The sequence below is a fragment of the Hypanus sabinus genome, chromosome 31 (assembly GCF_030144855.1).
Source record: "Hypanus sabinus isolate sHypSab1 chromosome 31, sHypSab1.hap1, whole genome shotgun sequence".
Taxonomy (NCBI): domain Eukaryota; kingdom Metazoa; phylum Chordata; class Chondrichthyes; order Myliobatiformes; family Dasyatidae; genus Hypanus; species Hypanus sabinus.
In genome coordinates this window covers 33,679,896-33,692,950 of record NC_082736.1, presented here as the reverse complement: position 1 = coordinate 33,692,950, position 13,055 = coordinate 33,679,896, and the positions used below count along the sequence as shown (strand labels likewise).

The 13,055-nt window shown below is 54.2% G+C and overlaps 1 protein-coding gene across 1 annotated transcript in view; it reads left to right on the top strand.

Annotated features, from left to right (window-relative positions):
* Positions 1-13,055, top strand: part of LOC132383711 (echinoderm microtubule-associated protein-like 3) — a 107,316-nt gene that overhangs the window by 49,059 nt on the left and 45,202 nt on the right. The window contains exons 8-11 of the mRNA XM_059954899.1: positions 1,982-2,139; positions 3,218-3,287; positions 3,472-3,582; positions 4,845-4,940. Of these exons, the coding sequence (XP_059810882.1) occupies positions 1,982-2,139; positions 3,218-3,287; positions 3,472-3,582; positions 4,845-4,940 (435 nt within the window). The remainder of the gene's footprint in view (positions 1-1,981; positions 2,140-3,217; positions 3,288-3,471; positions 3,583-4,844; positions 4,941-13,055) is intronic.

Here is a 13,055-nt window from a genome sequence, read left to right as displayed (position 1 = left end):
TGTCCATCTCCCTCTCCCTCTGCCCCCACCCCCTCCCCTCCCTGTCCATCTCCCTCTCCCTCTCCCCCTGTCTCCTGCTCCTCCCTCCCCTCCCTGTCCATCTCCCTCTCCCTCTCCCTCTGCCCCCACCCCCCTCCCCTCCCTGTCCATCTCCCTCTCCCTCTCCCCCTGTCTCCTGCTCCTCCCTCCCCTCCCTGTCCATCTCCCTCTCCCTCTGCCCCCCCACCTCCCTCCCCTCCCTGTCCATCTCCCTCTCCCTCTCCCCCTGTCTCCTGCTCCTCCCTCCCCTCCCTGTCCATCTCCCTCTCCCCTCTCCCCCTGTCTCCTGCTCCTCCCTCCCCTCCCTGTCCATCTCCCTCTCCCTCTCCCTCTCCCCCCCCCACCTCCCTCCCCTCCCTGTCCATCTCCCTCTCCCTCTGCCCCCCCCACCCCCTCCCCTCCCTGTCCATCTCCCTCTCCCTCTGCCCCCCCCACCTCCCTCCCCTCCCTGTCCATCTCCCTCTCCCTCTCCCCCTGTCTCCTGCTCCTCCCTCCCCTCCCTGTCCATCTCCCTCTCCCTCTCCCTCTGCCCCCACCCCCCTCCCCTCCCTGTCCATCTCCCTCTCCCTCTGCCCCCACCCCCTCCCCTCCCTGTCCATCTCCCTCTCCCTCTCCCCCTGTCTCCTGCTCCTCCCTCCCCTCCCTGTCCATCTCCCTCTCCCTCTCCCTCTGCCCCCACCCCCCTCCCCTCCCTGTCCATCTCCCTCTCCTCTCCCCCTGTCTCCTGCTCCTCCCTCCCCTCCCTGTCCATCTCACTCTCCCTCTCCCCCTGTCTCCTGCTCCTCCCTCCCCTCCCTGTCCATCTCCCTCTCCCTCTCCCTCTCCCCCCCCCACCTCCCTCCCCTCCCTGTCCATCTCCCTCTCCCTCTGCCCCCCCACCCCCTCCCCTCCCTGTCCATCTCCCTCTCCCTCTGCCCCCACCCCCTCCCCTCCCTGTCCATCTCCCTCTCCCTCTGCCCCTGTCTCCTGCTCCTCCCTCCCCTCCCTGTCCATCTCCCTCTCCCTCTGCCCCCCCACCTCCCTCCCCTCCCTGTCCATCTCCCTCTCCCTCTCCCCCTGTATCCTGCTCCTCCCTCCCCTCCCTGTCCATCTCCCTCTCCCTCTGCCCCCCCACCTCCCTTCCCTCCCTGTCCATCTCCCTCTCCCTCTCCCCCTGTCTCCTGCTCCTCCCTCCCCTCCCTGTCCATCTCCCTCTCCCTCTGCCCCCCCACCTCCCTCCCCTCCCTGTCCATCTCCCTCTCCCTCTCCCCCTGTCTCCTGCTCCTCCCTCCCCTCCCTGTCCATCTCCCTCTCCCTCTCCCCCTGTCTCCTGCTCCTCCCTCCCCTCCCTGTCCATCTCCCTCTCCCTCTGCCCCCCCACCTCCCTCCCCTCCCTGTCCATCTCCCTCTCCCTCTCCCCCTGTCTCCTGCTCCTCCCTCCCCTCCCTGTCCATCTCCCTCTCCCTCTCCCCCTGTCTCCTGCTCCTCCCTCCCCTCCCTGTCCATCTCCCTCTCCCTCTCCCCCTGTCTCCTGCTCCTCCCTCCCCTCCCTGTCCATCTCCCTCTCCCTCTCCCCCTGTCTCCTGCTCCTCCCTCCCCTCCCTGTCCATCTCCCTCTCCCTCTCCCTCTGCCCCCCCACCTCCCTCCCCTCCCTGTCCATCTCCCTCTCCCTCTCCCCCTGTCTCCTGCTCCTCCCTCCCCTCCCTGTCCATCTCCCTCTCCCCCTCTCCCTCTGCCCCCCACCCCCTCCCCTCCCTGTCCATCTCCCTCTCCCTCTCCCCCTGTCTCCTGCTCCTCCCTCCCCTCCCAGCTTGGCTGTGAATCAGATTCCCACTCTTCCCTCTTTCCGTTCCTCGCCCTGGTTTGCCGATCGGGCAGGACCCCCGGACTACGGAGCCCGCTGCCGGTGCGTCGGGGTCGGCGGTGACGGTCTGGTTGGTAACGGTGGCCGCACCTTAACGATGGCGCAGTTACGGTTACCGCGGCCGAGACTCGCGGGACAACCTGCACCTCCTGCCGTCGGGCGAGGTGGTGTATTTCATCGCCTGCGTCGTGGTCCTCTACAGCATCGAAGAGCAGACGCAGCGTCACTACCTCAAGCACACCGACTGCGTCCGCTGGTGAGGGCCGTCTCGCGCCGCGCGGGCTCAGTTCTCTCCGCCGCCTGCGCGGAGTTTGTGCGTTCCCTGCCCGCGACCGCGTGGGTTTCCTCCGGCTGCTCCGGTTTACCCGAAGGCGTACGGGTCAGGGTCGGTGAAACGATGGCGCCGCCACGCACATACTCGGATTGTGTTGGTTGCTGACCGTAAACGACACCTTTCGACGTAGCTGGGGAGAATAAAGCTGCTTTTCTCCCTTCTGGGACGACAAGGCAGAGAGTTTTAGTGAGAATCGGCCTGCTGGCGTGACGGGTACCGAGGTACAGTGAGGAGCTTCTGCAGATTATATCGTTACACGGCTGTCTGAGGTCAAAGCGATGAGAGAGTGCAGAATAAAGTGTCGCAGTCACAGAGAAAGGGCAGTGAGGTGAAGGGGCCACGGCGAGGGAGATCACGAGGTCAAGATTCATCTCATCTGATAGCAGCTGGAGAGAAGCTGCCCTGGGACTGGTGGGGCGAGCTTCCGGGCTTATTTATTTATCTCCTGCCCGACGGGAGAGGGGAGAATGCCCGGGGTGGGTGGGGGTCTTTGATCACGCTGAGACAGTGAGGAGAGCAGACGGACTCGGCGGAGGGGAGGCTGGTGTCCGTGACCGCGGGCAGAGCGGTTCCCGTACCGGTCTGGGATGCACCCGGAGACAGCGCTCTCTGTGGCGGGTCTGCAAGGACTGGTGACGCTCGGCTGAGACACGTTGCGTTTCTTTAGCCCCCTAAGGGATTAGAGGCGCTGGCGAGTTTTCCGGGCCAGAGTGTTGGCGAGGCCGTAGATGACGTCCAGACCCAGGAGCCGGGAGTTCTCGGCCAGCCTCGGGGCCGAGAGGGGCATCTTGGGGGAGGGTTTGAGGTGTTGTCCAGTTGAAGTGGGTGTCCAGGGAGGTGTGTAGGGAGAGGGCGCTGGGGTCTGTATGAGAGAGGGGCAGGGAGACGGCCAGTGAGAGTGGATGGGAAGCGGTATGGAGGGACTGGGGTGGGATTTGGCCGATTCTCAGTTTGGGGTGTGCCTGGGTCTCACCGCCTCTCTCTGCCTCACCTCCCCCAGCCTGGCTGTCCACCCGGACGGAGTGCAGATCGCCTCTGGTCAAGCAGCAGGAGTCGACAAGGACGGAAAGGTGTGCAGCGCGGTGACCTCTGACCTTTCACCTCGGCAACAGCGTGGAAGGTCACCGGGGGTGGGGGTGGGGGAGGAGAGAAGGGTGAGGGATGGGCAGGGAGGGGGGAGCAGAGGTTTGGGGAGGGGGTCATTAACAGTGCTGTGGCTGTTCATTTGTGCTGTGTCCCCCCCTTTGCCTCCAGCCGCTCCTGCCCTGTGTACACATCTGGGACTCGGTCACCCTCCAAACACTACAGCACATCGGACTGGGCAGCTTCGAGCGAGGAGTTGGGTCCCTCGCCTTCTCCAAGGCCGTGAGTTGTCTCTAACCTCCTCAACCCTCCACCCTCTGACACTGTCCTCCGCACCCCTCTCCCCCTCCTCCCTCTCTCTCTCTCTCTCTCACCACTCCTCTCTCTTCCCCGCACCTCTCTCCCCGCCTCTCTCTCTCCCTCCTTTTCTCTCTCCCCTCCCCCTCTCTCTTCCCCCTCACCTCTCTCTGCTCCAACCCCCCCTCCCCTCACTTCTCTCTCCCCACCCCCTCCCCCTCACCTCTGTCTCTTTCCGACACACTCTGCCCTCTTCAGCCTAGTCTCCCCCACCCCAACCACCTACAACTCATCCCTTCTCGCTCTGTCCCTCCCTCTGTGTGTCCTTCTGAGTCACTGTTCTAAAGGCCTCTCCCCCTCTCCTCTCCCTCCCCTTCCCTCCCCCCTCCCTCTCCCTCTCCCCCTCTCTCCCTCCCTCCCCTCTCACCCTCTCCACTCTCTCCCTCCCCCTCCCTCTCACCCTCTCCCCTCCCTCTCCCTCTCTTCCTCTCTCCTCTCCCCCCTCTCCCCCCTCTCTCCCTCTCCCTCTCCCTCTCACCCTCTCCACTCTCTCCCTCTCCCCTCCCTCTCCCTCCCTCTCCCCCTCTCTCCCTCTGCCCCCCTCTCTCCCTCTCCCCTCTCCCTCTGCCCCTCTCCCCCCTCCCTCTCCGCCTCTCTCCCCCTCTCTCTCTGCCCCTCTCTCTCTCCCCTCCCTCTCCGCCCCTCTCTCCCTCCACTCTCTCCCTCTTCCTCTCCCCCTCACTCTCCCTCTCTCCCCCTCTCTACCTCTGTGCCTCTCTCCCCCTCTGCCCCTCTCCCCTCTCTCTCTTTCTCCCCTTCTCCCATCCCTCCCCCCTCTCCACCCCTCTCCCCCTCTCTCTCCCTCTCCCCCTCTCTCTGCGTCTCTCTCCCTCTCTCTCCCCCTCTCCCTCTCCGCCTCTCTCCCCCTCTCTCTCCCTCTGCCCCTCCCCCCTCTCCACTCTCTCCCTCTCCCCCTTTCTCTGTGATGAACAGGGCTGTCTATATCATTGTCTCTCCACTCCCCTCCCTCACCCAACCTCCCCCCATGTCGTCCTCTCCCTCTCTTTCTCACCTTTTCCCTCCCTCCATTTTCCCTTCCCCCTCTCTCTGGTCATCTCCGTTCCCCTTCCCTTGATCTCCTCTTCTCTTTTCCCTCCCTCCATGTCCCCTTTCCTGTCCCTCCATCTCCCCCTCACTCTCTCATCCCATCTCCCTTCTCTCACGCCCCCTTCTGGCCTCCGTTCCAGGACAATGGAGCCTTCCTGTGTGTCATCGACGACTCCAACGAGCACCTGATGTCCGTGTGGGACTGTACCCGCGGAACGAGACAGGCTGAGACCAAGGTGAGTCCTCCGGGATTCAGCAGCAGAGACGGGGGGTGAGGGGCAGCTGGATTTACTCCCTCAGCGGCCATTCTCATTGGTGGGGTGGTATGTGTGGTGGTTCCATTTTGTACGCTGTATTCCGACTGTGGTCAGACTGACATTTGTGTACAGTGTACTCTGGCTGTGGTCAGACTGACATTTTGTACAGTGTACTCTGGCTGTGGTCAGACTGACATTTGTGTACAGTGTACTCCGGCTGTGGTCAGACTGACATTTTGCACACTGTACTCCGACTGTGGTCAGACTGTCATTTTCACACTGTACTCCGACTGTGGTCAGACTGACATTTTGTACAGTGTACTCCGGCTGTGGTCAGACTGACATTTTGCACACTGTACTCCGACTGTGGTCAGACTGTCATTTTCACACTGTACTCTGACTGTGGTCAGACTGTCTTTTTCACACTGTACTCTGGCTGTGATCAGACTGACATTTTACACACTACTCTGTTGTCAGACTGACATTTTGAACACTGTATTCTGACTGTCAGATTGTCATTTTGCACAGTGTACTCCAACTGTGGTCAGACTGACATTTTGTACACTATATTCCGACTGTGGTCAGACTGTCATTTTCACACTGTACTCCGACTGTGTTCAGACTGACATTTTGTACACTGTACTCCGGCTGTGGTCAGACTTACATTTTGCACACTACTCTGTGGTCACACTGACATTTTGAACACTGTATTCTGACTGTGGTCAGATTGTCATTTTTCACACTGTACTCCGACTGTGGTCAGACTGACATTTTGTACACTGTACTCCGACTGTGGTCAGAGTGACATTTTGCACACTGTACTCCGACTGTGGTCAGACTGTCATTTTCACACTGTACTCCGACTGTGGCCGACTGACATTTTGTACACTGTACTCCGGCTGTGGTCAGACTGTCATTTTCACACTGTACTCCGGCTGTGGTCAGACTTACATTTTGCACACTACTCTGTGGTCACACTGACATTTTGAACACTGTATTCTGACTGTCAGATTGTCATTTTGCACAGTGTACTCCAACTGTGGTCAGACTGACATTTTGTACACTGTACTCCGGCTGTGGTCAGACTGTCATTTTCACACTGTACTCTGTGGTCAGACTGACATTTTGCACACTGTACTCCGACTGTGGTCAGACTGTCATTTTCACACTGTACTCTGTGGTCAGACTGACATTTTGCACACTGTACTCCGACTGTGGTCAGACTGTCATTTTCACACTGTACTCTGTGGTCAGACTGACATTTTGCACACTGTACTCCGACTGTGGTCAGACTGACATTTTTCACACTGTACCCCGACTGTGGTCAGACTGACATTTTGCACACTGTACTCCGACTGTGGTCAGAGTGACATTTTGCACACTGTACTCCGACTGTGGTCAGACTGACATTTTGCACACTGTACTCCGACTGTGGTCAGACTGACATTTTGCACACTGTACTCCGGCTGTGGTCAGAGTGACATTTTCACACTGTACTCCGACTGTGGTCAGAGTGACATTTTCACACTGTACTCCGGCTGTGGTCAGAATGACATTTTCACACTGTACTCCGACTGTGGTCAGAGTGACATTTTCACACTGTACTCCGACTGTGGTCAGAGTGACATTTTGCACACTGTACTCCGACTGTGGTCAGACTGACATTTTCACACTGTACTCCGGCTGTGGTCAGACTGACATTTTGCACACTGTACTCCGACTGTGGTCAGACTGACATTTTGCACACTGTACTCCGACTGTGGTCAGACTGACATTTTGCACACTGTACTCCGGCTGTGGTCAGACTGACATTTTGCACACTGTACTCCGACTGTGGTCAGAGTGACATTTTGCACACTGTACTCCGGCTGTGGTCAGACTGACATTTTGCACACTGTACTCCGGCTGTGGTCAGACTGACATTTTGCACACTGTACTCCGGCTGTGGTCAGACTGACATTTTGCACACTGTACTCCGACTGTGGTCAGACTGACATTTTGCACACTGTACTCCGACTGTGGTCAGACTGACATTTTCACACTGTACTCCGACTGTGGTCAGAGTGACATTTTGCACACTGTACTCCGACTGTGGTCAGACTGACATTTTGCACACTGTACTCCGGCTGTGGTCAGACTGACATTTTGCACACTGTACTCCGGCTGTGGTCAGACTGACATTTTGCGCACTGTACTCCGGCTGTGGTCAGACTGACATTTTCACACTGTACTCCGACTGTGGTCAGACTGACATTTTGCACACTGTACTCCGACTGTGGTCAGACTGACATTTTGCACACTGTACTCCGACTGTGGTCAGACTGACATTTTGCACACTGTACTCCGACTGTGGTCAGACTGACATTTTGCACACTGTACTCCGACTGTGGTCAGACTGACATTTTGCACACTGTACTCCGGCTGTGGTCAGACTGACATTTTGCACACTGTACTCCGACTGTGGTCAGACTGACATTTTGCACACTGTACTCCGACTGTGGTCAGACTGACATTTTCACACTGTACTCCGACTGTGGTCAGAGTGACATTTTGTACACTGTACTCCGACTGTGGTCAGAGTGACATTTTGCACACTGTACTCCGACTGTGGTCAGAGTGACATTTTCACACTGTACTCCGACTGTGGTCAGACTGACATTTTGCACACTGTACTCCGACTGTGGTCAGACTGACATTTTGCACACTGTACTCCGACTGTGGTCAGACTGACATTTTGCACACTGTACTCCGACTGTGGTCAGACTGACATTTTGCACACTGTACTCCGGCTGTGGTCAGACTGACATTTTGCACACTGTACTCCGGCTGTGGTCAGAGTGACATTTTGCACACTGTACTCCGACTGTGGTCAGACTGACATTTTGCACACTGTACTCCGACTGTGGTCAGAGTGACATTTTCACACTGTACTCCGACTGTGGTCAGAGTGACATTTTGTACACTGTACTCCGGCTGTGGTCAGACTGACATTTTGCACACTGTACTCCGACTGTGGTCAGACTGTCATTTTCACACTGTACTCCGACTGTGGTCAGACTGACATTTTGCACACTGTACTCCGACTGTGGTCAGACTGTCATTTTCACACTGTACTCTGACTGTGGTCAGACTGTCTTTTTCACACTGTACTCTGGCTGTGATCAGACTGACATTTTACACACTACTCTGTTGTCAGACTGACATTTTGAACACTGTATTCTGACTGTCAGATTGTCATTTTGCACAGTGTACTCCAACTGTGGTCAGACTGACATTTTGTACACTATATTCCGACTGTGGTCAGACTGTCATTTTCACACTGTACTCCGACTGTGTTCAGACTGACATTTTGTACACTGTACTCCGGCTGTGGTCAGACTTACATTTTGCACACTACTCTGTGGTCACACTGACATTTTGAACACTGTATTCTGACTGTGGTCAGATTGTCATTTTTCACACTGTACTCCGACTGTGGTCAGACTGACATTTTGTACACTGTACTCCGACTGTGGTCAGAGTGACATTTTGCACACTGTACTCCGACTGTGGTCAGACTGTCATTTTCACACTGTACTCCGACTGTGGCCGACTGACATTTTGTACACTGTACTCCGGCTGTGGTCAGACTGTCATTTTCACACTGTACTCCGGCTGTGGTCAGACTTACATTTTGCACACTACTCTGTGGTCACACTGACATTTTGAACACTGTATTCTGACTGTCAGATTGTCATTTTGCACAGTGTACTCCAACTGTGGTCAGACTGACATTTTGTACACTGTACTCCGGCTGTGGTCAGACTGTCATTTTCACACTGTACTTTGTGGTCAGACTGACATTTTGCACACTGTACTCCGACTGTGGTCAGACTGTCATTTTCACACTGTACTCTGTGGTCAGACTGACATTTTGCACACTGTACTCCGACTGTGGTCAGACTGTCATTTTCACACTGTACTCTGTGGTCAGACTGACATTTTGCACACTGTACTCCGACTGTGGTCAGACTGACATTTTTCACACTGTACCCCGACTGTGGTCAGACTGACATTTTGCACACTGTACTCCGACTGTGGTCAGAGTGACATTTTGCACACTGTACTCCGACTGTGGTCAGACTGACATTTTTCACACTGTACCCCGACTGTGGTCAGACTGACATTTTGCACACTGTACTCCGACTGTGGTCAGAGTGACATTTTGCACACTGTACTCCGACTGTGGTCAGACTGACATTTTGCACACTGTACTCCGACTGTGGTCAGACTGACATTTTGCACACTGTACTCCGGCTGTGGTCAGAGTGACATTTTCACACTGTACTCCGACTGTGGTCAGAGTGACATTTTCACACTGTACTCCGGCTGTGGTCAGAATGACATTTTCACACTGTACTCCGACTGTGGTCAGAGTGACATTTTCACACTGTACTCCGACTGTGGTCAGAGTGACATTTTGCACACTGTACTCCGACTGTGGTCAGACTGACATTTTCACACTGTACTCCGGCTGTGGTCAGACTGACATTTTGCACACTGTACTCCGACTGTGGTCAGACTGACATTTTGCACACTGTACTCCGACTGTGGTCAGACTGACATTTTGCACACTGTACTCCGGCTGTGGTCAGACTGACATTTTGCACACTGTACTCCGACTGTGGTCAGAGTGACATTTTGCACACTGTACTCCGGCTGTGGTCAGACTGACATTTTGCACACTGTACTCCGGCTGTGGTCAGACTGACATTTTGCACACTGTACTCCGGCTGTGGTCAGACTGACATTTTGCACACTGTACTCCGACTGTGGTCAGACTGACATTTTGCACACTGTACTCCGACTGTGGTCAGACTGACATTTTCACACTGTACTCCGACTGTGGTCAGAGTGACATTTTGCACACTGTACTCCGACTGTGGTCAGACTGACATTTTGCACACTGTACTCCGGCTGTGGTCAGACTGACATTTTGCACACTGTACTCCGGCTGTGGTCAGACTGACATTTTGCGCACTGTACTCCGGCTGTGGTCAGACTGACATTTTCACACTGTACTCCGACTGTGGTCAGACTGACATTTTGCACACTGTACTCCGACTGTGGTCAGACTGACATTTTGCACACTGTACTCCGACTGTGGTCAGACTGACATTTTGCACACTGTACTCCGACTGTGGTCAGACTGACATTTTGCACACTGTACTCCGACTGTGGTCAGACTGACATTTTGCACACTGTACTCCGGCTGTGGTCAGACTGACATTTTGCACACTGTACTCCGACTGTGGTCAGACTGACATTTTGCACACTGTACTCCGACTGTGGTCAGACTGACATTTTCACACTGTACTCCGACTGTGGTCAGAGTGACATTTTGTACACTGTACTCCGACTGTGGTCAGAGTGACATTTTGCACACTGTACTCCGACTGTGGTCAGAGTGACATTTTCACACTGTACTCCGACTGTGGTCAGACTGACATTTTGCACACTGTACTCCGACTGTGGTCAGACTGACATTTTGCACACTGTACTCCGACTGTGGTCAGACTGACATTTTGCACACTGTACTCCGACTGTGGTCAGACTGACATTTTGCACACTGTACTCCGGCTGTGGTCAGACTGACATTTTGCACACTGTACTCCGGCTGTGGTCAGAGTGACATTTTGCACACTGTACTCCGGCTGTGGTCAGACTGACATTTTGCACACTGTACTCCGGCTGTGGTCAGACTGACATTTTGCACACTGTACTCCGGCTGTGGTCAGACTGACATTTTGCACACTGTACTCCGACTGTGGTCAGACTGACATTTTCACACTGTACTCCGACTGTGGTCAGACTGACATTTTGCACACTGTACTCCGACTGTGGTCAGAGTGACATTTTCACACTGTACTCCGACTGTGGTCAGAGTGACATTTTGTACACTGTACTCCGGCTGTGGTCAGACTGACATTTTGCACACTGTACTCCGACTGTGGTCAGACTGTCATTTTCACACTGTACTCCGACTGTGGTCAGACTGACATTTTGCACACTGTACTCCGACTGTGGTCAGACTGTCATTTTCACACTGTACTCTGACTGTGGTCAGACTGTCTTTTTCACACTGTACTCTGGCTGTGATCAGACTGACATTTTACACACTACTCTGTTGTCAGACTGACATTTTGAACACTGTATTCTGACTGTCAGATTGTCATTTTGCACAGTGTACTCCAACTGTGGTCAGACTGACATTTTGTACACTATATTCCGACTGTGGTCAGACTGTCATTTTCACACTGTACTCCGACTGTGTTCAGACTGACATTTTGTACACTGTACTCCGGCTGTGGTCAGACTTACATTTTGCACACTACTCTGTGGTCACACTGACATTTTGAACACTGTATTCTGACTGTGGTCAGATTGTCATTTTTCACACTGTACTCCGACTGTGGTCAGACTGACATTTTGTACACTGTACTCCGACTGTGGTCAGAGTGACATTTTGCACACTGTACTCCGACTGTGGTCAGACTGTCATTTTCACACTGTACTCTGACTGTGGCCGACTGACATTTTGTACACTGTACTCCGGCTGTGGTCAGACTGTCATTTTCACACTGTACTCCGGCTGTGGTCAGACTTACATTTTGCACACTACTCTGTGGTCACACTGACATTTTGAACACTGTATTCTGACTGTCAGATTGTCATTTTGCACAGTGTACTCCAACTGTGGTCAGACTGACATTTTGTACACTGTACTCCGGCTGTGGTCAGACTGTCATTTTCACACTGTACTCTGTGGTCAGACTGACATTTTGCACACTGTACTCCGACTGTGGTCAGACTGTCATTTTCACACTGTACTCTGTGGTCAGACTGACATTTTGCACACTGTACTCCGACTGTGGTCAGACTGTCATTTTCACACTGTACTCTGTGGTCAGACTGACATTTTGCACACTGTACTCCGACTGTGGTCAGACTGACATTTTTCACACTGTACCCCGACTGTGGTCAGACTGACATTTTGCACACTGTACTCCGACTGTGGTCAGAGTGACATTTTGCACACTGTACTCCGATTGTGGTCAGACTGACATTTTTCACACTGTACCCCGACTGTGGTCAGACTGACATTTTGCACACTGTACTCCGACTGTGGTCAGAGTGACATTTTGCACACTGTACTCCGACTGTGGTCAGACTGACATTTTGCACACTGTACTCCGACTGTGGTCAGACTGACATTTTGCACACTGTACTCCGGCTGTGGTCAGAGTGACATTTTCACACTGTACTCCGACTGTGGTCAGAGTGACATTTTCACACTGTACTCCGGCTGTGGTCAGAATGACATTTTCACACTGTACTCCGACTGTGGTCAGAGTGACATTTTCACACTGTACTCCGACTGTGGTCAGAGTGACATTTTGCACACTGTACTCCGACTGTGGTCAGACTGACATTTTCACACTGTACTCCGGCTGTGGTCAGACTGACCTTTTGTACACTGTACTCCCGCTGTGGTCAGACTGACATTTTGCGCACTGTACTCCGGCTGTGGTCAGACTGACATTTTCACACTGTACTCCGACTGTGGTCAGACTGACATTTTGCACACTGTACTCCGACTGTGGTCAGACTGACATTTTGCACACTGTACTCCGACTGTGGTCAGACTGACATTTTGCACACTGTACTCCGACTGTGGTCAGACTGACATTTTGCACACTGTACTCCGACTGTGGTCAGACTGACATTTTGCACACTGTACTCCGGCTGTGGTCAGACTGACATTTTGCACACTGTACTCCGGCTGTGGTCAGACTGACATTTTGCACACTGTACTCCGACTGTGGTCAGACTGACATTTTCACACTGTACTCCGACTGTGGTCAGAGTGACATTTTGTACACTGTACTCCGACTGTGGTCAGAGTGACATTTTGTACACTGTACTCCGACTGTGGTCAGAGTGACATTTTGCACACTGTACTCCGACTGTGGTCAGAGTGACATTTTCACACTGTACTCCGACTGTGGTCAGACTGACATTTTGCACACTGTACTCCGACTGTGGTCAGACTGA